The 25,904-nt window shown below is 40.0% G+C and overlaps 1 protein-coding gene across 1 annotated transcript in view; it reads left to right on the top strand.

Moving 5' to 3' along the window:
* DOCK4 (dedicator of cytokinesis 4) overlaps positions 1 to 25,904 on the top strand; it is a 430,451-nt gene that overhangs the window by 367,357 nt on the left and 37,190 nt on the right. The window contains exons 31-37 of the mRNA XM_042922426.1: positions 2,705 to 2,853; positions 4,804 to 4,889; positions 10,116 to 10,211; positions 11,067 to 11,127; positions 15,102 to 15,195; positions 23,259 to 23,407; positions 25,125 to 25,211. Coding sequence (XP_042778360.1) covers positions 2,705 to 2,853; positions 4,804 to 4,889; positions 10,116 to 10,211; positions 11,067 to 11,127; positions 15,102 to 15,195; positions 23,259 to 23,407; positions 25,125 to 25,211 — 722 coding nt within the window. The remainder of the gene's footprint in view (positions 1 to 2,704; positions 2,854 to 4,803; positions 4,890 to 10,115; positions 10,212 to 11,066; positions 11,128 to 15,101; positions 15,196 to 23,258; positions 23,408 to 25,124; positions 25,212 to 25,904) is intronic.

Here is a 25,904-nt window from a genome sequence, read left to right as displayed (position 1 = left end):
GAAAGATTAAAAAGGAAGATGATAATGTCGCAGCTCTGAATCTCATTTCACCAAGCCAGGGAGGACTATTCGGGCTGGCAGGGAATTCAGTTTTATTTTGTCTTTCTTGCCACTTCTATTACCCCTCCTCCACACATACCCAAAGGCTGTGCAAAGATTTGGTGTCTTACACAGTCTCAAAACCGTGGGGAAGCCCTCCTGGTTATTGGTTACATGATGCATATATGGTCCCTTCAGTCCATGGCTCTGTGAGGGCATAGCATCCATGGTAGACCTGGAACCTCTGAGGCCATCCCCTAGGGGCAGAGTCATGGAATGGGTGTAAGGCCTGCTAATCTCAGGATGGGCTGCAAGTCTCCTTCCCTGCTTCTCTTTCTTCCCCTCTTTTGCCAGAATATCTTGAATAAGCATTGAGTAGGTTAGGCTTTTCCAAATGACAGTATGATTTTTGAGTTCAGGTTGCTTCTGCTTTCTGCCCTGATAAAAATAACCGAGGAAAGCAATCCCAAAAGCTGGCAGCTAGTTCCCTGCTTGAAATGTGTGTATTGGGAGGATGGGGGAGATACAGGGAGAAGAACTAGGGATTGACACTTCTCTATATTCTGCCACAGTGAGCTTGTTCAGTCTTGAAAGGACTCATTCTTTTGGAGGAAAGTGTACAAGGTTAGATTAATAAGGAAGTTTCTTCTGATGAATAAGAAGGAGGTGTTCTTGCTTGAATGAGGAGAACTAAGGAGTCCCTTGGGAAAGATAAAATGGTACCTGGATCACAAAGAAAGGTAGGAGAGCAAAAGGAATTATAAGCCAAGTTTATTCTTCACACATAATGGGTATGAATAAGTAATTAAGAGATGGTGAGAAACAAATTACTTTTAATGAAACCTGAAAGAGAAAGGAAAAGACTGTGTGGTTTCAGTGTTGGAAAGGATAGGGACTTTCAGATAGGCTGGGGGGTGTGGCTTGTGTCCTGCTAATGTCCCTAGCATGGAGGAAAAGGGATGGGGAGCCACATGGTGAAGATTGCTGAACTGTTTCTAGGCACCTTCCAATCGCAAAATGCAGTGACTTTACAAATACCTGCTTGGGTTTGCCTGTCTTTGATCTCATCCATCATTTTTTCCCCCCAATCTCCAAATATTTCCTTTCATTTTCTTTTAAAAACCCCTCTAAAGCCAATATAAATTTAAAGTCCATATTTGCACCCCGGATTTATATATATCCAAGCTCTTCGGCCACACTCATGCCTTCTAGTACAGAAAACAAAATAGAGAAAATGACAATTAATGCAAAGGTATTTAACTCCAAAATGTGCAAGTAACTCTGGATGGTATGAATTTGTGTATATTTGACTCTTGCATAAAAAAAGACCAAAGGTAGAAAAGAATAAGGGGAAACTATCTTCTTGCATGAAACCAGCTCCCTTCTGCTTGGCTTCCTAACCTGTTCTATGGGTTTTAAATGATTGCTTTCAGTGTCACATGCTTCAGATGCTAAAAGTTAGTGCTTATTATCAAAATGAAACTCTGAGATTTAACATAGATGATTAGTGTAATGAACTGAAGTCAACATTCATTTGCTAGATGAAATCATCTGTGTCCACCCCACCCTCTACCTTCCTTTCCTCGGAAGTATCAGTACCATACCTTTGTGTACTTTGGTAATTATACCATTTTGAGTTCACTGTCGTTACACTGTAATCTTTTTAGAAAATTGTTACATTTTTTTTTTTTTAACTACCATTTAGTTTTTTGTTTAGGCTGTGTGTTTATTATGTTTAAAAACATAAGAAAAATTATATGATGCATGGACCACTTTTTTCATATATAAAAAGTGCCTATTATTTTAACCACCCAGAGATAATAACCTTTGTGGTTAACATTAGGGGATAAATCTTCTTGACTACTTACCATATATATATATATATATATATATATATATATATATATATATATACACACTATACTACTACATACACACACACACACACACACACACATGTTTTGTCTTTTTAATGGAGGAAGTACCCATCCATACTGTATTTTACCTTGCTTTTTCTTTTTTTAAATTTTTTTTAACGTTCATTTGTTTTTGTGAGAGAGACAGCGAGCGAGCAGGGAGGGGGCAGAGAGACAGAGAGAGAATCTGAAGCCGACTCCTGAGCCGTCAGCACAGAGCCTGATGCAGGGCTTGAACTCACGAGCCCTGAGATCATGACCCGAGCTGAAGTCGGACACTCAACCGATTGAGCCACCTAGGCACCCCATACCTTGCTTTTTCAGTTAATCGCATTGAGAAACTTGGCCTGTTATCCTTCCTAACCCTCATTTTTAGTGACTGCATAAAAAATTCAATGTGTGACTATATAATAGTATACATAACCAATTCCTGATGATTTAACTTTTGGTGTCATTTTAATTCATCATTTTTAATTTGTGGTGTAATTTTTAATGGTATCTTACAGCTTTTTTTAACTGTGAAAAAGTAAATCCCTAGTTTTTTAATATAAAATGATGGAGAAATATTAATCAACATATGGAAATTTACTGTTTATATATCTGCTTAGGGAAATATATTCTTGCCTGGAGAGAGACAACTCTAATTGCATGTACTCCTAGCAATCATTTTAAATAAATTGAATGATATAAATTTTCTGAAATCTTCTTAAGATTGATATACTGAAACTTGAATGTTTGATTCAATTTAGGAGAGCACAAGCTTCATTTTATCCCTGCCTTGATTGGCCCTTTCCTAGAAGTGACCTTGATACCACAGCCAGATCTCCGGAATGTCATGATTCCTATTTTTCATGACATGATGGACTGGGAGCAGAGACGGACCGGCAATTTTAAACAGGTAGGTGGACGCGCTTCTCAGAACAGTTGAAAGAGTCTCAGTTCTGCTTGAACTTCTCTGAGCTACCAGATTCCACTCTGAGTTGGGAAATAAGTATCGAACAGGCTTTCAAGGGACCTAGATTCCAGCCTTGCCTGCCTTCTCCCGTTCATATGGCCTTGGTCACCTCTCCAGTTCGTGTTCCCCCGAGCCCCTGTGGAAGCCCTAAAATCCCTTTCAGCTGAAAAATTCTGCAACTTCCAAGTCTTTGTTAAAGAGCTGGCAGAGATTCTTTTTGTTCCCAGTTGGCCACAACACAGAGGAATTGGAAGGTTAACGATTCTTACAATCATCGGCCTCTCAGTGGTTCACACATTGCATTTGGTGAATGGCTTAGTTTTGACCATTTGGTGCACAGAATGTTTTATTGCTTTTTGCTTGAAGCATTGAGAATTAATTTAAACAGGAAGGCAGTGGAAATTCTTGCAAAGGAGTTTCTGAAGAGACGAGCCTATCATTTCTCGTTGACTAGGTTCTGCTAGGTCTGCTCCAGTTTTGGACAGAATAAATGTTTTTATTACAAAATCAGATAACGTAAGAAATCAGCTGACTTGCCATGCCAGGTTACTCAAGTTAGAGATGGTAGACTGTCCCGCACTAACTTGTACACGCTCACCCGTGTGAAGGATCTGGCGCCCCTTTCACGCACTGACTTGTACGCGCTCACCCGTGTGAAGGATCTGGCGCCCCCTTCACGCACTGACTTGTACACACCCGTGTGAAGGATCTGGCGCCCCCTTCACGCACTGACTTGTACACGCTCACCCGTGTGAAGGATCTGGCGCCCCCTTCACGCACTGACTTGTACACGCTCACCCGTGTGAAGGATCTGGCGCCCCCTTCACGCACTAACTTGTACACGCTCACCTGTGTGAAGGATCTGGCGCCCCCTTCATGCTTCTCCCAGTGAAGCCTCTCTCAAATTTTAGAAATGATTGTCAACGTTCTGAGCAAGCTGAATGCATACACAGCACCCTCCCACTGCCAGAAGCATGGCTTTCTCCTGTATCCATATCTACATTTCTTTTCAAGAAAGCTAATCACTGAACAAAAGGCTATTTTAAAATTGTTCTCGTGTGTGGGGGGGGACCCCACTGTCCTTTCCTTTTGTCTTCATACCCTTATTAGAATTTGATTCAAAGGAATAACTGAGCTTAGTCCTTTGACAATGTCACATATCCCTCCCAATCTGTCATTGCTTACCTCTCTCTGGCCATGCAGGGGTGTTTCATTTTCTGTCTCTGCTGCCTCAGACAGATGAAGGGGCTATTTCTGCTTTTTCTGATACTCAAGGCCTAAAGGATTTACATTCTCGAAGATATAAATGTTTTGACTACAGTTTTTCAGGAAATATGTCCTTTCTCTCTCATGTAGCTTATTGCTGACTTAGAATATTTCTATGGATCTACCATCTGTACATGGATAAGGCAAGTTCTCATCTTGAGCAGAGAGATTTAGGGCAACCTCGAACTGTTTTGAGAAAGAAAAAAAATATGAAACACATCAAAGATTTAAATTAACGTCTGTGGGTATGTTACTCTGCTAATGTTCTTACACATATAGTGATTTTTTTTAAAAAAATAAATAAATAAGTAGGACTTGCCAGTTTTTATAGCTCTTAAAAAAATTCACATGTTTAAGCGGGGCTGCAAGCATTTGTGTTTGAGTCAACAGATAGATGTCTTTGGTGGCAGCAAACGCTACCCTGCCGGGAGTTTGAAGTTGTGCTACTCTATCTAAATTAGCCCCTAGAATTCCAAGGGGATATCTGCTATTAACCGCAGCTTATGATAATGTTGCTTTCACAAAATTTGCTGCCTTTTCCCTTGCAGACTTGAGTATGTTTCAGTTTGCCTAGAAATCCCACTTTGTGAAGGGAAAGAAAGGGAGTAATATTTGGGTATGTTTCAGGTGGAAGCTAAGCTAATCGACAAACTGGACAGCCTGATGTCAGAAGGCAAAGGTGATGAAACATACCGTGAGCTCTTCAACAGTATGTGAGTAATATGTTTATCTCATGTTGATTCCATCCAGAGGATTTTGTGTCCGTGCTTAGCAGCTGAGAGCTGCAAAGACAGCTTGGGTCTCGCAGGAATGCTTTGTCTTTGTGGAGTGTGAAATAAAGGATAATTGCCGAACTCTGGCAAATGGATCTTATTGTGTTGATGATTAGACACGTCTCCTTATTTTAATCTCTGATGAGGTCAGGTCACATGTGTTATGTAACAAATCTCACTCTTTTCAAGCCCCAGAATTAAAACCAGGCTGCAAGATAATGATTTTAAGTAGGGTTAACGGTGGGGGTGGTGGGAGGGGCGGGGCGTGGGAAATGGTGTGATTCTCGAGTTCCTGTGCAATGCTTTCCAAAGCAAGATATCCTTGGCTGATTTGTTGTTGGGGAAACTAACATAGTTGGCATGTTTTTCAATACTTGATTTAATTCATCGATATCCATTGCTCACCCAGCATTATTAATTGCTTTCTGAATGTTTCTTATTAGAATATCACAGAAGCAAGTCATTTTTAGTAAATTCCCTAATTTGGATTTGAATGGAGGCTAAATACCACGAGAGTACTGTAAGGAGACTTTGAAGTTGTCCTTATGGACAGAAGGGCAGAATGTGACCAAGTGCAGGATGAATTGCTTATACCAAGGTTTCATCCGCTGTGTGAGATGGCCAGAGAGTATATGTGAGAGTGTTTTAGTATTTTAGGAGTTTAATTCTAACACTTGTTTTCTCTACATTTTCTGTGGATCTCAGTCATTTTCAGTCCTAGGATATTGATAAAGTGCTTCTATTTGAAGGAAGGACTACCTCATTGTGCTTGGAGAATGTTTGCACTTCTTTCAGAAGTGCAAAAATAATTCAGCGATACCTTTTCTATTACAAAATATACTCTTACTTGTATTTGTGCCTAAGTGTCACGTAAAACTATTAATGCTTTTGGGGCACCTAGGTGGCTTATTCGGTTAAGCGTCTTGATTTCAGCTCAGGTCTTGATCTCAGGTTTGCGAGGTCAAGCCCCACGTTGGGTTCTGCACTAGGCATGAAGCCTACTTTAAAAAAAAAAAAAAAAAAAACTATTAATGCTTTAAAACTGATAGCCAAATGCCAAGTTGTATAATTCATTTTATGATTAATTTAGAAAAGTAGATATATTAGTATACAGGTTTACAAAGTATTATTAGTGACTGATAGATTTAAACTTGCCTGATTGAAAATCATCCCTGAAGCTTTTAAGAAAATTACATTCAAAGGAAAAGCCAAGAAGGGGTATACAGATTTCCTAGGATGGTGGTGGGTGATGATAAAATACATTCTTTCTGCTGATTCCTAAACAAAACCATTTTCTTCTGATACTGTAATTAAACTGGAACTTTTAGTAATTATTCACCAAGCCCTCATTCATTCTAGTGTACAAAGCGTCTGTATTTCATGACAGCTGGAGTTTAGCAAGAATTCTGATTAAAACCTCATCCAGTGTAATAAATTGCCTTTGAAAACTGCTCTCATTTCGGTTACTAGTCCTTGGTTTGAACAAAGAACTAAAATGAGAAAGCAGTAAGTGAAATGAATCTCTTGAGATTTGTGATTAATTATGTATAATAAATCCACAAGATTAATAAATACATCATTTTATAGTGCCTCTTATCTACTTTAATAAAGGCCTATAGCATGCAATTTGGATTGTGTATAAATGTAGCTTTGAAATAGAAGATGTACCTTGACATTAGAATCAAACTAGCAATTAATATATTAAGCGTCTATAGTTAGGACTGTTTCAAGGTGCCTGATTCATTCAATGGAGATTATTTCTCTTTTGTGATTTTTAGCACATTATTAGAAATGTTGCTATAAATATTTTTCTTTCATGCCTTTATATTCAGCATATTGGGATTAAATAAAACCTAAAAGTAATAATTAAATATCATTACCACCTGAGCTCAGAAAAGAAAGTGAAAATCTAGCTGTATTTCAGGAAACAATAAAATGCTTTTTTGGCAACAGAAATCACAAAGACTTAGTATAAGCACCTTGAGTCACTGCACACGTTATGAATTAGGAATGTAATGATACAGGCTCTCATTTGCTGTCTGTAATTCATATCTGAAACTTCATAAAATTTGCTCGGAAGCTGAATGTAGCTCACTGCTTCCTTAAAATGTAATAGTTGCCCAGATAGCCTCCTTAGAAGGAGACTTGACCTTTGTGTAGCAGTTTCCTTCCCAAGAGCTCACTTTGCCTTTTATCAACCCTAACGTTATCTTCATTTACCCATACTACATTTTTTTGAAATAAGTAGGAGTCAGGATTTATTATTTTTGATAATGCTGAAATTGTAGGACATAGACACCAATAGTGGTATATCCCAAATAGAGTATCAGAACTAAATTCTGATTCCCTTGGCTCCACTTGGTTCACCCATTGGGTTTCATTTATCGAGCACCTCCCTGTGCCGGGTACTCTTCTAGGGCTGGGGGCACTGCAGTGACTATGCTGTAGGAGTGCACAGTAGGGTTTCCAGAAGAGATACCATCACTCTCACTTCTTCCTCATATGTTGCTCTAAATAATTAAATAAGTCTCCAGATTCTTTGAGGGTCTTTATTTAGTGATGGCACATTTAATTTTAGTTTAGAGACAGAGCATTAGCTATGCAATACATATTTTAGTCATCTAACACTTTGGGTTAAGAAGAGTGTGGACAGGGGCACCTGGGTGGCTCAGTTGGTTAAACATCCGACTTTGGCTCAGGTCATGATCTCTCAGTTTGTGAGTTCGAGCCCCACATTGGGCTCTGTGCTGGAAGCTCGGAACCTGGAGCCTGCTTCGGATTCCGTGTCTCTCTCTCTCTCTGCCCCTTCCCCTCTCACACTCTGTCTCTCTCTCTCAAAAATAAATAAACATTTAAAAAAATTTAAAAAAAGAAGAGTGTGGACAGACACAGATGTTTTATGTAGGCTTGATGGCCTCCATACCATTGCATTATGATAGAGAAGTAGATTTAGGGTCAAATCCTACCTCCCCTGTTGATGTTCTTTCATAGGGTAAGAGCCTATTGAGCATAATGTCATCCTACAGGACTGTGGTCTATCGTGCTCTCCAGTGTTATGAAGGCCCATTGCCTATCAATTAGCAATAAAAAAAAAACACCCTGCACTGTTATTAGAGGACTCCCCTGTATATTCAACATGGGCCCATGTGCATGATTATAGACCAAATAAAAATACCCAGTCTCACCCAAGTTATCTAGAAAGACTCATCTCTTCTTGCTGATAGGTGCTCCTTCTCAGTTTGTATCAGGTAAACTGGGAGAACAAGCTTCTGGACAGAAAGAACAAGGCTGGCTGCAGATGAATTGGGTTCTAGGCTTGGTTCTAACCTCTGGGTCTCGAATTAGTCAAGGGAGTGGGATCTGCAGGGCTGTGCCTCTTCTTACAAGAGGGTTATGTAGCTCTGAGTTCTCACTGCATCAAGAGGCTGTGCAAATTAATGAAATTCATGCCCACAAAAGAAGTCTCTATGTATTTTTAGGATTATTACTTAACTTGAGTTGTTTTTCAGCCTGTAAAGTATATGAGGTGTGGGCTGTCACTTGGGGAAATTTCTACATCATCCTGCATTACTTTGGCATTCATTTGACTACTTGGTTCAATACCAGTTTGGCATTTAAGCTCAAAACAGGTGCTGTTCAGAGGTCATTTTGTTTTGTTTTGTTTTGTTTTTAAAGAAAACACATTCTAAACAAACTAGGGGACCTTTCCTGGGGGATTATTGAGGACAGGCTCCATCCCTTTATGTGCTACTTCTCTCCCTCCCTCCCCCAACTTAATCTAGGAACCAGTTCAGAATAAACCAGAAAAACAAATGGTCAGGGCTGAACAGGCAACAGATGAGAAGACAAGACAGAAGGCTGGGCACTGGAATGGCAATAGCAAGAAGGGGGAAGGAAAATTGAGAGACAACATAACATAGGAAGGAAGGAAGGGAAGGGATGGAGGGAGGGAGGGAAGGAAGGAAGGAAGGAAGGAAGGAAGGAAGGAAGGAAAGAAGGAAGGAAAGAAGGAAGGGAAAGGAGAGGAGAGAAGAGGAGAGGAGAGGAAAGGAAAGGGAAGGAAGGAAGGAAGGAAGGAAGGAAGGAAGGAAAGAAAAAAGCAAGCAAGCAGGCTTTGGCAGAATAGCTTTTTTCTTTAACATTTATTTTTCCTCTAAGCACAATATGTGATTGGGTTAGATTGCACTTGTGAGAAATGTTTTCTCTCTCAGTTATTCTTGAAACCAAGATGAAAGGGAAACAAGATTTTTTAGACAGAAATGATCATTAAATTCGGAGGGGAAGGGAATGATCCTCACGTTGCCATGCCTATGTTCTTACTTTTATCTTTTGGGGGAAGTTCAGTCATAAAGCCTTTGCCAAGTGTATGCTTAATTTGCCAAGGGGCAGGAGTGAAAGTCAAACCTATCCTAATTATTGTGATTATTATTATTATTTTGTGTTTACATAGTGCCTGTGCTCCAAGGTGCTTAAGATTAGGGGAAATGTAGGAGGAGAGATGAGGTTTGGCACTTGTCATCGATCTGCTGTAACTACCACATAGACAATCCTCTGTGATTAATGACAAAATGAATGAAACTGTTGAGTGAGTGCACAGATAGTACAATATGTATTGAGTGGGCAAATGTGAAGGGAAGGGAAAAAACGCAAAACGTCATACCGTCTGTACAAGGATTTTCCTCTAGCAGTTGCATTGCAGTAAAATTGCCTGGATGAAGATGCATTCCACTGAGAGGTAGGAAAACATTCTTATGTGAATAAACCAAGATCTTATTTTAAAGGAAACTTAGAGGTACTCCTGTTTTCGCTTTTCATAGTGTTATTTGCTGTGGTAAGGCTCAAGCCTCTGTTAGTGTAAGAAAGAAGCTAGAGGGAAATGTCTTTGATCTGTGAGGTGCTTGTATATTTTGAAAATATGATTATATGCATGTGTTCGTATTTTATGACTTGGATAATCTGAAAATCAATTTGCTTTGTCAATGCTTCCTGGATTAGAATTCCACTATTTGGTCCCTATCCTAGGTAAGACATTGTTTGCAAATCGTGCTACTTGTGAGATGTTGCAGTGGTTGCTAAGGCATTTAAGGTACTGATGAAAGTAAAATGGTTGTCATGGTGACTGATAAAAATAAATGTTGAAAATGCCCTGGGTTCTTTCTTTTCCAGTCTACTAAAGAAAATTGAGCGGGAAACATGGAGGGAGAGTGGCGTTTCATTAATTGCCACTGTAACTCGTCTAATGGAAAGGTTGTTAGATTACAGGTAAGCGAAGTCCCATGTTTCCCAGATGCGCTATGCTCCAGGTAGAAAATCAAAGAGTTAGAATACAGTCAACTTTCCGCTTGAGTTAATCACTCAGAGAGTTGATAATCAGACCACAGAACCTTGTGCAATAAGGTGATGGACTTCTAACTAGCTGGTTCTAAGTTTTTGATTTTTTCCCCCTTTTTCCTCCCTTTTGTTTTGGTTGAAAGTTCTTTCAAAGTCTTAGTGAATTGAGAAGGTTCTCAGAGTCTCATTAGTAAAGGAATCTTTTTTGGTGTTTAGACTCAGCCGTAGAACCAGGAGATCCATCGATTTTAGGCTGAAGACAGTATAACAGAGAATTGTACAGTCCTGCTTTCTTATGAAAGTCGGGCGGTGTGTGAAATGCACACTGTTATCTTTCATAGATGCAATTTTTTTGATTTTTAAATTATCTAAACTGTTAAAGCATGGTATTTTTCTTTTACAAAGGGGAACCCTCATTCTCATTGTTGATGGCCAGGCATCCAACTGTTTCTCAACCCACTGGAGGGAGGTGTATAAGAACACATCTTCACTCCTTTTTCTCCTAGGGCACCCTGTCTATTGAGAGGGAGCATAGTCCTTCTGCAAAGTGAAATTCTCAGCAGAAACTGGTGCTCAGAAGTGTCTGAGCTTCCAACCTCGCCTAAGATCATGCAGCCTGGGGCATTCTCCTGGTCCCCAGAGCCTCTGTCTCAAGGGCAACTCAATGGCAACTTGCAAGTTGCCTCCGGTCTCTGACAGTACTTTTCCCAACCCCTTTAAAAGAAGAAACTGTGTTTTCCCCTAGGAAGGAAGTTCCGAGTTCTGACTATTGCTTTTTGTTTTTAGGGACTGCATGAAAATGGGAGAGGTAGATGGCAAAAAGATTGGCTGCACAGTTAGCCTTCTGGTTAGTAAACTATTCCCCCTTTTCCCCTTATATCCTAATGTTTGTTTTTTCATCGAAATGTTGTTTTGTTTGTTCTTAGTTTGCAGTGTGCTTTTATCTGGAGGTTTCTTAGAAGAGTTTAGAAAGTGTTTTCAAAAGAAGCACAGCAAGCTTCAGGTTCAGTTTAGTCCCAGAAAATTCTCAGCTGCGAACATCGCAGAATGCTCGCACCACATCCCCTACAGCACTGTGAGATCAGAGTGATACCCTGTGTTGTCCTGTGGCCCTACTTTACCATCCAGAAGTTTCTGGTTGCTTTCCTAGAAAAAGGCACAGTATCCCCAGATAAAGGTATCTTTACTTCCGTGTAGATGGTTTCTTCCTGTCCTCCTCCTTATATTCATTTCACATTTTAATGAATATTAGTCATTTCTTCTGTGACCAAAGACAGTTTATGTTTAACGCACTAATTTTCACTCTCTAGCTTGTTTGCAAATTAAGTTTCTAATACCATTGTTGTTAAGGTTTGAATTATAAGTAGGATGACAGGATAATTTGTCACCCAAACAGGACATTTTTTAGAGTAAAACAAGTATTATGTAATAAGGGAAACAGGCTAAACCAGAATTGGCCTGGAATACTAAATTGTATTAAAATATCCTCACCACTAACTATTAAATAGGGTGGTATTCTCACCACAGAGCTAAAGAATATCCAGACAGAGACATTCTTTTTTATATATTTTGATATAGGGTATAGTGAGGCTTTTGATAGTTTCCCTTCATCACATTTGAAATACAGGAATATGTGACTGCCTCCAGTTCTAAATTTGTGAGTTCCATGGCTTCTTTTTCTTATGTTGCAGAACAGACAAAACCTCACCAGCTAGTCTAAGTCCTTGTACAGACATTCCTGCCCTGACTCTGATTGCTTGAATCGCTCATGTGCCAGGCTGTTCTCTATTTGCCAGCACCTTGGAAATGTTTTTTGCCTCCACTCTCGCTCTGTCTTGTTCTAGCTCACTGGCTTTAGTCTTTCCATTCTGTTTGGTTCATTCCCCCTAAAGTCTACCTTCAACACTCAGGTACTGAGTTGAGACACTTATGCTGTCTTAGGACTGCCTTGTTACTGGTTCCCCTCCTCTGTTTTCTCCCTGCACTGGCCTTCGCCTCTGCACATCTGCCTGCATCCTTCTTTACATTACCCACTGCTCGTTCCTCACTTTGAATTCGTGTATTGCATCTCCACCTCCAGTATCAGTCACTAAAAATAGTGAGACTCAAGAGTCCTCTCTCAGGCCACATCTTGTTGTGCACTTTCTTCCACAGCTTTCTTTTGTCCTCAGACTCAACAGTGACCTCCGGCCATTAGGCCAGACTCTTGAGGTCAGCCCACTTACCTCTCCTCTGAGCTCTCATTTCTAACCTTCAGCATAGTCATCCCTACTTTTAAGTCTCCTCTGTGTGTTACCCCAGTGTCTTGCCTGCTATTGCCAGCCGTTGCCACGTTTGAGATCCTCAGCCTGAACTGCTTCTGTGTTCCTCTCTGTGCATCAGTGTTTGGGAAGAAGAGCCAAGTGCTCTATAAGCTTTCAGTCTTCTTAGCTCGTCTCTTTAACCCCAGCTTTTCGGCAATACTGGTCACAAAGTCTCATAAATAACCTCGAAGGACAACCTTTACCTTTTTCCAGAAGAATCTCCTTCCCTTGTGTCCATCTTCTTCCACAGTGTCTTCTGTGTGGAGGTAAACAGGTACACGCACAGACTCTAGGCTCATGTCCTCAACTGGCAGAAAGGAAGAGATTGTTTCCCTGGATGAAGGAATGAATGCTCTGCCCGAAATGTGTGTAGCCCCCAGTAGGAATGAGCCAGAGATTTAATAAAATCAGGGGCCCCAGCAGGATTTACCTGACACAGAGAATGTAGCCTGCTGGCTTTGCACTGACTAAGAACAGCCTCTATAGAAAATGTTAACATTTTGAAAGCAGTTCTAATTTCAAACTAGCACAAGAATGCTTATTATCAGAGTACCAAATGCGTAACTTTGAAGCTAATCTTTTTAGCTTCTAGTCCATATGGAAAGTGCTTGATGCTTTGTAGCAGTAATATAGTTCTCTTCAGCTACTCACTTCGTCTTAGAGATTTTTCTCAACTCTTTGGAAAGATTATTTCCAGATTGTCTTCCAGAGAACTCTGGCTTCCTTCACAAGATTGAAGTTAAAAGTGTAGTGTTAAATTGGTAAAAATGCATAATCTTTGACATGACTAATACTAGGAAATGTAATTATTATTTTGTTCTTTGTGTCACAAGTTTTGCCAAACATATATGAAAAATTCTCATCTGCTGACTGGAGAAATTTCTTCTTCTTTTTCTGCTTTTTCTTCTTCTTCTTCTTCTTCTTCTTCTTCTTCTTCTTCTTCTTCTTCTTCCTTCCTCCTCCTCCTCCTCCTCCTCCTCCTCCTCCTCCTCCTCCTCCTCCTCCTCTTCCTCTTCTTCTTCCTCCTCCTCCTCCTCTTCTTCTTCTTGTTCTTCTTCTTCCTCTCCCTCCCCCTCCCTCTCTTCCTCCTCTTCTTCTTTAAGGAGAATGATTCATTTATAGAGCGATCACTTATTTTGTTCTCAAAGAAAGCTTCTTCTTACCAGAAAGCTATTAGAGCAAATCATCCCTTAATAATTTAAAAAACCCGCTGTGAGGTTGTTAGACTTGTGTTGATGGTACACCAATTCCTGCTAATTAAAATGGTTCGGGTTATAAGACGAGAGATGTGAATCGCATTATTTACTTAGTTTTTTAAAGAATGCCAAGATCTATAGGAGACAAGAGGAAAAGGAGGAGGATAATGGTATAAATTGGAAGGAAAAAATTTTATGATACATTCAACTAAATGTCAGTGCCTCAAGGTTGTAAGAGTTCTCCTATTGAAGAATAGACACCTATTAGGTAGTGGACAGAAAGTACATTTGACAGAAGGTCCTCGGGCTTTAAGCCAAGTACAATTTAAGCAGCCACATTGGCTAGCTTGGTTCATCGCCAGAGCCCTGTCTCGCTAATCAGTTTCAAAGATTTTCAGAATTCCTGGCCTTTCCCCCTTAAAGAAAACCCATCACTCCTTCAGGTCAACAGATTTATCCCCTTCTCACTGTTCATTTTCCTTCTTGCCCATACAAGCTAAGATCAGTCAACAATAGTGATAGTGGTTCAGAAGACTCGAACAGGGATTTTGTAATGTACAGTGATCCGCTAACAAAAAGTGCCCCATTTAGTCTTACAGCATGCTGCTTGTGCTGGAATCTAATGCTATGTACATTTGTTTCCAAGTTTACTAAGTTCAGGGAGGGCTAGTGTACTTTGTACAGTGCACCGAAGGAAGACATGTGGATGTTTATAGCTTATACCTTTCAAAAGCCAACATAATGTGTCCGGGTATACTGAAACTGTAACACAAGTAGGAAACGCAGACTGATACCTTAAAAATAAAGAGCATTTTCACTGACCCTCTTTTACATAATTCCTCAGGAGAAGAAAAATGCTTTTACATCATTTTTATTCATCCTTACCAAAGATGTTAGAAAACATTTTTTTTCTGTAGAGCAAAATATGTTTGAAATCTGAAATTAGCTATCCTTTGAATATCGATGGTCAAATTTAATAAGCGGATTAATTTGTTATATATTTTAAATATTTTTTTTAGTTGAAGAGGCAGTAGAACCATCAAAAACAATATAGAGGGTACAAAAGAAATGTGAATCAATGGTAGTAACACCCCCCCAAGAGTTACCAGCTTATCCAGTAATTGCTAGGTAATGTTTACCACAGAGAGTGTTGCATTAAAACTATAACACTGGGCCTCCTTACTTAATTTTTAACAAGACATTTATATGGAAAAATGCGTCCGCCGTCTTGGTTTAAGACACAGACCTTCTACAGAGTGAAAGGCAGCCGTTTGCAGGCCTGACTGTTGAAGAACTATCCACACTTGTTTTCTTTTGTACAGAACTTCTATAAGACTGAACTGAACAAGGAAGAGATGTATATACGCTACATCCACAAACTCTATGATCTGCATCTCAAAGCCCAAAACTTCACAGGTAATTCTGTCTTTTGGCTCAGGCTGGGGGAAGTGGGCTGGACACCGATGTGTTATACATGGAAGCTCCTTTGCTTTTTAGAATCCGAGCTGATGACTCAAGCATTTCTACTTTAAAATGGACCTTTTTAATTGGATCTGTGTTTCTAAGCACTCCGTTTTAATTTGTTTATGGGCTTTTTTTTACTATATCTCTTGGTATTGTTTTTTAGAGATTGCTTTTGGGGTTACAAAATACATACCTAACTTGTCAGAGTCTACTTAGAGTTGGTATTTTAGCCATTTCAAATTAAGTAACATTATGTTGTGGTTGTCCTATGTAGTATCATGTGTGCATATGTGTAAAACCCTATTGGATAATGCCTTAATTTTTACTTTGAATGGTCATAGTTCTTTTTAAAAATTTAAGAACATTAAGTAGTCTATCATATTTGCTTATATATTTACTGTTTTTGTTGTTCTTTCTTCATTCATGGAGGTTCTCACTTTCCCCCTGTTACCATTTTCATTCATCCTAAAGAACTTGTCTTCATATTTCTTTTTAAGTACATCTAGTGATGAAGAACTCTCTTCATTTTCCTTCATCTGGAATGTCTTTATTTTACCTTTATCCCTGAAGGATATGTTTGCTGGATATTAAATTCTAGGTGGATAGTTGTTTTGTTTCAGGACTTTAAAAATGTTGCTCTACTGTCTTCTGGCCTGCATGGTTTTCAGTGAGAGGTCTGCAGTCATTTGTATTCTTTCCCTGTAAATAATGTGTAATATTCTCTGGTTGCTTTCAGGACATTATCATTGGTTTCCACTAATTTCTTTAGGATGTATATGGGCATGGCTTTCTTTATCCTGTTTGGGTCCACTGAGTTTCTTGAATTTGTAAACTTATTTCATCCTCCAAATTTGGGAAGTTTTCAGGCATTATTTCCTCAAATATATTTTCTGCACCACTCTTTCTCTTTTGGGACCCCAGTGACATAAATGTTAGGGCTTTGGGTATTGTTCCATAAGCTCTTGGGGCTCTGCTCATGTGTTTTTCAATTTGTCTTCTTTCTTGTTTAAATTAGATAATTTCTGTTGATCCATTTCCAAGTCCATTGACTCTTTTCTGCCATTTCTATTCAGCTACTGAGCCTTCCAGTAAAAGTTTAATTTTTGTTTAATTTTTGCTTTTTTGTGGGTTTTTTTGTTTGTTTGTTTGTTTTATTTTGTTTTGTAGCTTCAGTTTCGTTGTAGAGAACTTGTATCTTTCTCTTCAAGAGTGTTCACTTTTACTTTAAGGAGCATGGTTACAATAGCTGCTTCATAGCATTTATCTGTAAATCCAACATCTGAATCTTGGGGTTGGCATCTGTTAATTAATTGCCTTTTCCCTTTGAGATGTGTTTAGTTATCCTGTTTCTTTGAATGTCAAGTAATTTGGGGTTCTATCGCAAACATTTGTAATATTATGATACTCTGGGTTCTGTTAAAATCTTCTGGAGAAGATCGACTTTTTTTATTTCAGCAGACAATCAGTCCAGTTAGATTTGAACCTCAAGTCCTGAACCACCTTCTGAAGGTTGTGATTCTGATGTCGGTATAGTTTCTAATGCCTCTACAGTACTATTCTGGTCTCACCCACATGTGTGTCACCCAGGAAGAGCCTGGGAACTGACCAGAGGTCTGTCAGAATCTTGATTATGTTGATTCTGATCTGTTGAATGTATGTGCTTCTTGGGGCACTGTACAACAAATATAAAAATGCCTTTCTCTACATGCCTCCTCTCTGTGATGGTCCTCACATTTCCTACCTCACAGAGATTCCTTTTCCTGGCACTCTTGCTTGCTCGGAACCAATTAGTCAAAGCCAAGCCTTGACCCTCTACACACTGTAATGCACTTCAGACAGTCTGTCTTCCTGGGGACCAGGCAGTGAATGTAAAAAAAATAACCCATCAAAGCCACTGCTGCCACTGTGTTTGTCCTCACTGTCCCCACTGCAGGTGTGCACTGTGTTCCTGGGATTCAGTGGAGGGTAGAAGGCTCAAAAGTACTCCATCCCACAGGAAGATCCTTTCCTCAATCCTCTGACCAGAAGACCTTTGCTTGGAGTTTTTTCTGCCCATTTTCATTTGTAGTTCCAGGAGACAGGACAAGCTAAGCCAGGAGATTAAGAAAGGCAAACAAAAACAAAAACAAAACACAAAAACAAAACAAACAAAAAAACCCCACACTATTTTACTGTCATTCTTTGAATATTGATTTTCTTACTTTGCCTACCCCCTTTTATTTACTTGTCAGAATCCTCCAAGACTTGCCTTATATATTGAGCCTAGGTTTTTAGTTACAATCAGGGAAAAGTACAGTGCCTACTATATCGCAACCAGAATAAGAACCCTTTAACTGGATTTAGGAACTTAAATTTCAGTCCTTTGCCACACTGTTCTTCCCAGGAACTCCTGATTTGTGGCCCCTCCTTTAACTTTAAAAGAATGCAATCCCGAGATGCCGGGGTGGCTCAGTCAGTTGAGCATCCGACTCTTGGTTTCACCTCCAGGTTGTGATCTCATGATTCATGAGTTCGAGCCCCGTGTCGGGCTCCATGCTGACTGTGCAGAGCCTGCTTTGGATTTTCTCTCCCCCTCTGTTTGCCCCTCCCCCACTCACTCACGCATGCGCATGCTTTCTCTCAAAATAATAAACTTAAAAAAAAGCAAAAGAAAGCAATCCTTTCTGTAATGGTGTGTTGCCAGCATTTAAATAATGCCTCCAGCTACAGTTTCACTCTATCAATTAATAGAAGGTCTGTGTTTACTCAGTTTACTCAGTGTGGAGACTTTGATGTTATCTTTGGTATCTCTCAGCGTCCCTCAAGTAACCATTCACCCATTCACGATGTTCTATTGATTTCCCTTCCTAACAGTCTCTCAAAACCATTTCCTCTTCATTGTTCACCCTCACCCCACTGCCTGAGTTAAGGCTTCATCGGCTCACACCCGGACTGTTTAATTATCACCAGAGTTATTCTCTAGAGCAGGGGGGTGGGGGGCAGAAAACTACTGCAGACCAACCACCTGATTTTCTAAAGAAAGTTCTATTAGAACTCAGCCATACTCAGTTACTTGGATATTGTCTGTGGCTGCTTATGTGCTACAAAAGGCAGAACTGAGTAGTTGCAACAAAGACCATGTGGCCTGCAAGCTAGATTATAAATTATTCGCTGTCTGGCCCTTTAACAATTTCACCAACCCTTTCTCTAGATGTAACTGTTTTCAATTGACGTCTTCTACAAAAAACAAGTTTAAGCTCTTTACTCAAGGTCCATCGTAATAAAACCAACACCTGTCTATTCAGCCTCATCTTCCCACTTGTACATTCCTTGTCTTCATCCTTAAGGATGTGTTCCTTTACCATCTTTTCCTGGAATTTTTTTCCTTTTCTTTTCCTCAGCCCCTCCATGCTCCACCACCCCTCTCCCATGGGCTGAGTTGATGATTCCAACTCTTTTCCCAGTGCATTTTTTTTCCAGATATCCATTAAAGCACTTATCACATTATTTTTATTAATAGTTATATAAGGTGTGTGTGTGTGTGTGTGTGTGTGTGTGTGTGTACACCTAGATAGGCAGGTCGGTAAGTAGGTAGAGATATCCAGTTGAAAGGTGAATTCCTTGAGGACAGAGATGATGTTTTCTTCTTCTTAGTCTTCTCAGTTTAGTGTGCAGCACTGTGAGGGTTAAAAAAAAATGCATCACCGATAAATTTACTCAGTTAAATTTAACACCTGCAGAGATTTTTCTTCTTCAATATCGGTAATTCCTGAGTCACTGAGGAAGCCCCAGTCTTTCTTCACACAGATGTGCTGATGGTTTTGATTAAATAGACTAAGATTTTGCAGGTATGCTGTCTGAGAGTTTCAGTGACCATTTTTAGAGTAGTTAGTAGCCATATTTTGAGAGAAATGGTAAAACTAGTTTTTATTAGCTATGAAAACCACCTAGTGGACTTGTTTTAAAGTCCATTAAAAAAAGAAATGAGGGAGGGAACTGAGGACAAGCTTTTCCAGCTATGTACTAGACATAGTTTGGTTCTCTGAAACAGAGTCCAGATCTGATTCTATTTTAGAAATGGGAAAATTGTTTTTCTTTAATTTGTTCACTGAACTTGCAGGTTTTATGTTCCCCGAAGTCATAAGAAAGAAGTCCTTTCCTCATGCAACATTTTATTCATCACTTCTCTGTGTTCATTTTTGTGTATCCTTGAAGAAAGTGAAAATAATGGGAAAACTTTTCTAACTTTTCTCTTTGTAAGATTCTGTTGAAATGGCCTAACCCTTTGCAGCCTTTTGTGACCATACTCTCCATTCCTAATTCATATCTAGTTTTCTCTTATGTTTTTTTTGTCACATATGGTTGTCCTCACTGTATATTTGTCAAGGGGATGGCCCCTATTTAATTATGCAGTGATGCCTTTTGTTCAAAATTATAAATACTTTTTAAAAGATTGCTGGAAATTTTAGATGTGATTCATTCTTCCCTATTCAATGCATGATACTGTCTTCTAAAGATGCAGAAGAATAACTATACAACATATTACAATAAAACATCTACAGTTTGCTAATGTGTTTAAAATCAGCCTCAGTATTCTCCTGTGTTGCTTACGCCTCAAAGGTATATACGTTTTCTTTCATGAAAATTTTCTATAGCTTCCTTTACACACACCATTTACCCCAGATAGACATCATCATTTTCCTGAAGCAGATTCTGAAACAGGTGTAATTTATTTTCACTTCTTTCCGTGTCACCATTCAGTCATTTGTCAGCCTCTCCTGATGGCTTGCCAAACCTGCATATATTCCGGGACTTCCCAGTGGCATACCCACACCTGATTTTCTGCCCATGCCCTGGACTGCCCCAGGGCAAGCATGATTTGGAAAGCAATTTAGGGACTAAAAAGCCATCATTGCCCACCCCCTCCCCTGCTTTTAAATTTTTTTATTGTGATAAAATGTACGTAACATAAAATTTACCATCTTTTTTAAAATAATTTTTTAAATGTTTTATTGTATTTGAGAGAGAGACAGACAGACAGAGAGTGAGTTGGGGAGGGGCAGAGAGAGAGGGGGGCAGACAGAGGATCCAAAGCAGGCTCTGCACTGACAGCAGTGAGCCCGATGTGGGGCTTGAAGTCACAAACCACAAGATCATGACCTGAGCCGAGGTTAGATGCTGAACCGACTGAGTCACTCAGGCACCCCTAAAATTTTCCATCTTAACCATTTTGAAGTTTACAATCCAGTGACATTAAGTATATTCCCATTTTTGTGCCGCCATCACCATTCTCTATCTCCAGACCTTTTTTGTTTGCACACACTGACACTTTGTAACCATTAAATCACTTCCATTTTCCCCCGCACCCCCTCCTCCCCCAGTCCCTGGCATCCACCATTCAACTTTCCATCTCTGTGAATTTGACCTTCATTACCCTTTAAGTCACTCCCCATGGGCAGCTGAAAAGCTTCAACTGCGGGAATGGGTTCACTCGGTCCTTCTCATCCTTTTCACTATAAAATGATTAATTGCAAGGATATTTTTGAATGCTCAGGTATTGGGGAGACACAAAAGAAATTTGAGAGACAAAGTGATAATTCCTGAGCTGTATATTAAGAGAAAATAGGAGTTATTCACCAGTGCAGGGGAAGAGCTTGAAGGAATAGTCTGTGAGGGACTGCAGGCGTCAGTCCATGTGGCCAGTGAAGGGAACCATGGATGGTTGACATGATAGGAGCAAAGTGTATAGACAGAGGAACAAACACATGCATAGGGCTTTCTTAGGTGCTTGGCATTTATTATAAGGATAGGTGGGTAATTAAAGATGAGGAAATCATCTCAGGAAGTCTCAGAGAAAACTAGAAAACTATTCAGATACAGCACAGATCTGACAATCATTATTGTTATCATTCTTGTCCCATAAAAAAGCAGTCTTCCGTGGCAACCTACATTGTGGTGCTTCAGCTGTTTCTGCATCTGCCAGTTAACCCACACCCTTTAGCTGGTGCTCTCTCTGTCCGTGTCACATTCAACTTCCACAAGAAAGAATGTGGCCAGTACCCGTTAACAGAAGGTACCTCCATTCCTGTTTGGACAGCTTTCTTGTACGAGCTGACAGTTGGGTCAGGGGGCTCCAACCATGAAGGCTGGAGGCTTCCCAGGAGAAACAGTGGCAAGTTCCTTCTTACTTGTACTATGTGGAGAGACAATGGGAGATGTGAGCAGAGAGGCTGGAAGGGACCAGATCATGGCCAGCCTCCTCTGTGGCTTTCGGAGGCATACATTTATTGTTAGCTACTGACAGTTACTGGCTACTGTGTATCAGGGGAACCATGTGGTCCTTCCCCTTAAAAAATCATATTGATAACAGTGTGCAAACTGAACAGAGAGGAATGTGATTCTTCGTTGGTCAGGAAAGCTTCTGCAGTCACCCCTGAAAGCCAGGAGACTGAGGTCACCAAAGATAATTAAAAAGAAAAAATGCCAGAGCCTATGCCTCACAGGACTTCCACATGTAAGACGCAAAAGAAAAGTGATAGGGACCCAAGCCTTCCTTATCACAGCTACATTTTACACACTGAGATGGCCAAGTCATAGTAGTAAGACCACATGCTACTTTAGAGCTTTATGCGTAGTTACTCTTCAGGCAAATCAGTGAAGACCAATAATGACTATTGATACTGTGTTAAAAGTTACTATTACATCTTTTAAGAAACATACGGGGGTGATCATTAAATTGATTAATAACATAAAGGTTTGTCCATTTTATTCAATTTAATAAATGAATTGGCTATTACAACGTTAGAGGGAAAGAATAGTTATCGTGGTCCTTCGCCAGTGACAGTGGAACCCCATCTGTTTGGTCATATTTAAGACTCATGAATAGGGGCACCTGGGTGGCTCAGTCGGTTAAGCATCCGACTTCGGCTCAGGTCATGATCTCGTGGTCTGTGAGTTCAAGCCCCGCGTCGGGCTCTGTGCTGACAGCTCAGAGCCTGGAGCCTGTTTCAGATTCTGTGTCTCCCTCTCTCTCTGACCCTCCCCCATTCATGCTCTGTCTCTCTCTGTCTCAAAAATAAATAAATGTTAAAAAGAAATTAAAAAAAAAAGACTCATGAAGAGACCTGCAGAATGGCAAGTATTCTATTAAGTGTACTACCTGTCAACTGTTCTGAAGCCTACAGGTCACCGTTTTCATGTGTGTATACAGAATATCACCCTTTACATGTTTTTTTCAAGAAATCCCATATCAAACATGTAGTGACTTCAGTAGCCATTACTGAAGATTTGTGGGGCCAACTGGGGGTCATACCATATAACACATAACAGTCTTCTCTCTCTGTCTCTCTTGTGTCTCTCTCTGTCTCTAGCTCTCTTTCTCACACACACACACACACACACACACACACACACACACTTCATACTAACACTTCTTCTGCCCGTTCTAATCCCTCTTCTGTTGCTTGATTTTTTTTCTTCTTTGCACTTAGCTCCTCTCTGGCTTCTTTGCCCTAAATTCTGCCAACACCCTGACCCTACCCTTGAGCTCTATTTTCAAATCTTAAAGCCTTCTGTTATCAAGAAGAATTTAGTTACCATTTGTTGTTTCCTAAGCATGCCCTTTGAAAGATGCCCATGGTCTCACCCCAAGGGATTTGCCAGCGAACTTCCCTAGCAATCAAAGGCATGTCTATTTCTTTGAACCATCTCCAATAAGATTTTCTTAACCATTTTTATTAAGCCAGCAGCATACAGGCATTGCATAAAAAAGGAGGGTTAAGAAGAGAAGGCAAGAAAGAGAAAGAAAGAAGTGGGGGAGGGAATGAATACAGGGAGCCGAAAGAGGAAGTACAAATCTCTGATAATTCTATCTTCCAAGGGGAAGCCATCACCTTCTTTTGCATATATTCTGAACATTTTCTTCATTATCATGAAATTCAGAAAATATTTTTTCCATTTTGTTCTAAACCAGCCCCATTCAAGGGGAAGTTGTTTGGGGCCCTGTCTCAATCATTGCCTTCCCACTTGGCTTGCAGAGGCTGCCTATACTCTCCTGTTATACGATGAGCTGTTGGAATGGTCTGACAGGCCCCTTCGGGAGTTCCTGACCTACCCCATGCAAACAGAATGGCAGCGCAAGGAACACCTGCATCTTGCCATCATCCAGAACTTTGACCGAGGCAAAGTAAGTAGCCCTACCCACCTGTGGCCTCACCCAACGTGGTTGTGTTGCTGTCATGTTGCCTTTCATTTCTAGTTTTCTGATGCCCACGTCCTCAAGCCAGGCACCCTCAAATTTTAATATGCATTGAAAACACCCAAGAGTTTGTTAACATGCAGTCTGTTAAGATTTCCAGGTCCCGCCTCTAGACATTCTGATTAGGTATGTCTGGCCTGCGGCAGGGGATTTTATAACTTTGACAAGGACTCAAGGAGATTCCAATGTGTACAAATTTGGGGCCATGCCTTGAGAAACACTGATCTGGAGGTTTTGACACCCAGGTATTTTATTCTCTAAAAAACCATGTTACCACCCCTCACCTGCCTTCCCAAATTGGTATGTGTTCTGCCCCATCCCACTTGTTTTGTTTAAAGAATTTTATGGCCTCCCATCGTATACTTAGAGATGCCATGGGGTCCTGAAAAACCTCACTGACCTAATGATGTCCTTTAGCACATCACCTCACTCCACCCCGTCTCCCTCTTGAAGGGCTTGCAGTACCCTTTAAAAAACACTTATGAATCTGAACACAGTTGTTTATTGACTTGAACATTTGGATGCTTTGGTGATACATGTCTTAGATTTAAATCTATCTTCCAAATTGCCAAGGTTAAACAGAAGACTAAAACACGGCTGTCATTCTTGTACAAAATATAATTGCATAATTTCATGCAAGGGAATTGCCTATCTTCCTATATCTTCTCTTTCCTATCTTCCTTTATTATTTATCTAAATATACTGACATATCATTTGTTACATTAATAGCAAGGAAATGCCTTTGTATCCTCCTTCGGTGGAGTTTCCATCTGTAGGATAAGCTGTTAAAAAATCTCTGTCCGCTCATCTTGGCCCTTCCAAGGGGTTTGTGCTAGATGTGGCATTACAGACTGTGGCCCCTGGGTCAAATGGCTCACTGCCTATTTCTGTACCATCCACATTCTAAGAATTGCTTTTACATTTTTAAGTGTTTGAAAAGTACCATAAGAAAAAGAATATCTGACAGGTGAAAATTAGATGAAATTCACATTTCAGTGTCCATAGATGATTGCTTTATTAGAACACAGACAGGCTTATTCATTGTGGCTGCTTTCGTGCTTTAACAGTGGAGTTGAGTAGTTGTGACAAAGGCTGTATGGCCCACAAAGCCTGAATTATTTACTGTCTGGCCTTTTGCAGAAAGTTTGCTGACACTTGGGCTAGATGAAAGAATTTTTGCTTTTCTGCTGGAAATTAACCAGCTGGGTTAGATCCTCACAATTTACAAGTGCAATTGAGCCAAGCAAGGAATCGAGCTTGCCAGCTGTGGATAATTGGGCCTTAGGGGTCAGTAGTAATTCCCTCCTTAGCACGGAGGGCCTATTTATTCATCTACTTGGCCATTGTGGAACTGTAGTTATTTCAAGATGATGACTCTGAAATGACACCAGAAAATGATTCTGCACCATATGTTAATGCCTGTTCTGGTGGATCATATTTTCTTACTTCCTAAAGAGTTTTAATAATTTGCATGTTAATTGCATGCTGTTTTCAAGCTTAAAGTTGCAGTGATACTATTAAAGGTAAATTATAAAGATTAAGAAGTAAGGCTGGATGATCTGAAAGCAGTTACACCTTGACCTCTGGGTGGAAATAAGTAAATGTTGTGGGATCACGAGCATTTATATCGTGTATTTGTCCACAGTGTTGGGAGAATGGCATCATCTTGTGCCGGAAGATTGCAGAGCAGTACGAGAGTTACTATGACTACAGAAACCTGAGCAAGATGAGGGTAAGGTGCCCGGATGCATCCTAACCAGGCTATGGCATCCTTTTTTGATTAGCTTTCCAGTATCCTTCTATGAAATTAACTTTGTGATCATCTCGACATGTCTTGCAGAAAGCTTTTTTAAGTCTTTCCTCTGAAACATACTCAGCTATTTATACAGAGAAATAGCAGATGCTTTTGATTAGTGCACAAAAGTGAGCCCTTGATCCATGTGCAAACATCAGGTCTGAAATATACAATCAAATCCATGATTAAGTCTTTTAGTTTACTGACGAAAATCTCCACACTGTTCAAGAGCTTCTCACTTGTACACAGATCTCTGTAACAATATACTATTGTTAGTCCCATAATCTGCACAGCAGAACAGTAGAAATGGCTAGGCTGACCCATTTGTACATATTTGAGGGCTAAATTGTATAGGTGTCCACTCTAGCCTCAGCAATATGTTTTATTTGCTACACCTAAACCAAGGTCTTAGTACCCAAGAGCCCAAGGAGTTCAATATTCTGTGTCCCTGAACGAAACGTTTTGTCCCTTCTGTTCTTTTCTGATTCACACAGGTCCCTCTTGCACTGTTAAATCCTTATTCTTCAGAGTCATGAGTGTTTTGTGTCATCTTGTAACACCTCAGCTCTTCAAGGTTTCTAAAATAGGAAGCAGATTATGATGTTCCCTTTTAATTCTGAGGTAGCAGTT

This window comes from Panthera leo, chromosome A2 (assembly GCF_018350215.1).
Source record: "Panthera leo isolate Ple1 chromosome A2, P.leo_Ple1_pat1.1, whole genome shotgun sequence".
Lineage (NCBI taxonomy): Eukaryota > Metazoa > Chordata > Mammalia > Carnivora > Felidae > Panthera > Panthera leo.
This window is presented reverse-complemented; position numbering and strand designations above follow the sequence as displayed.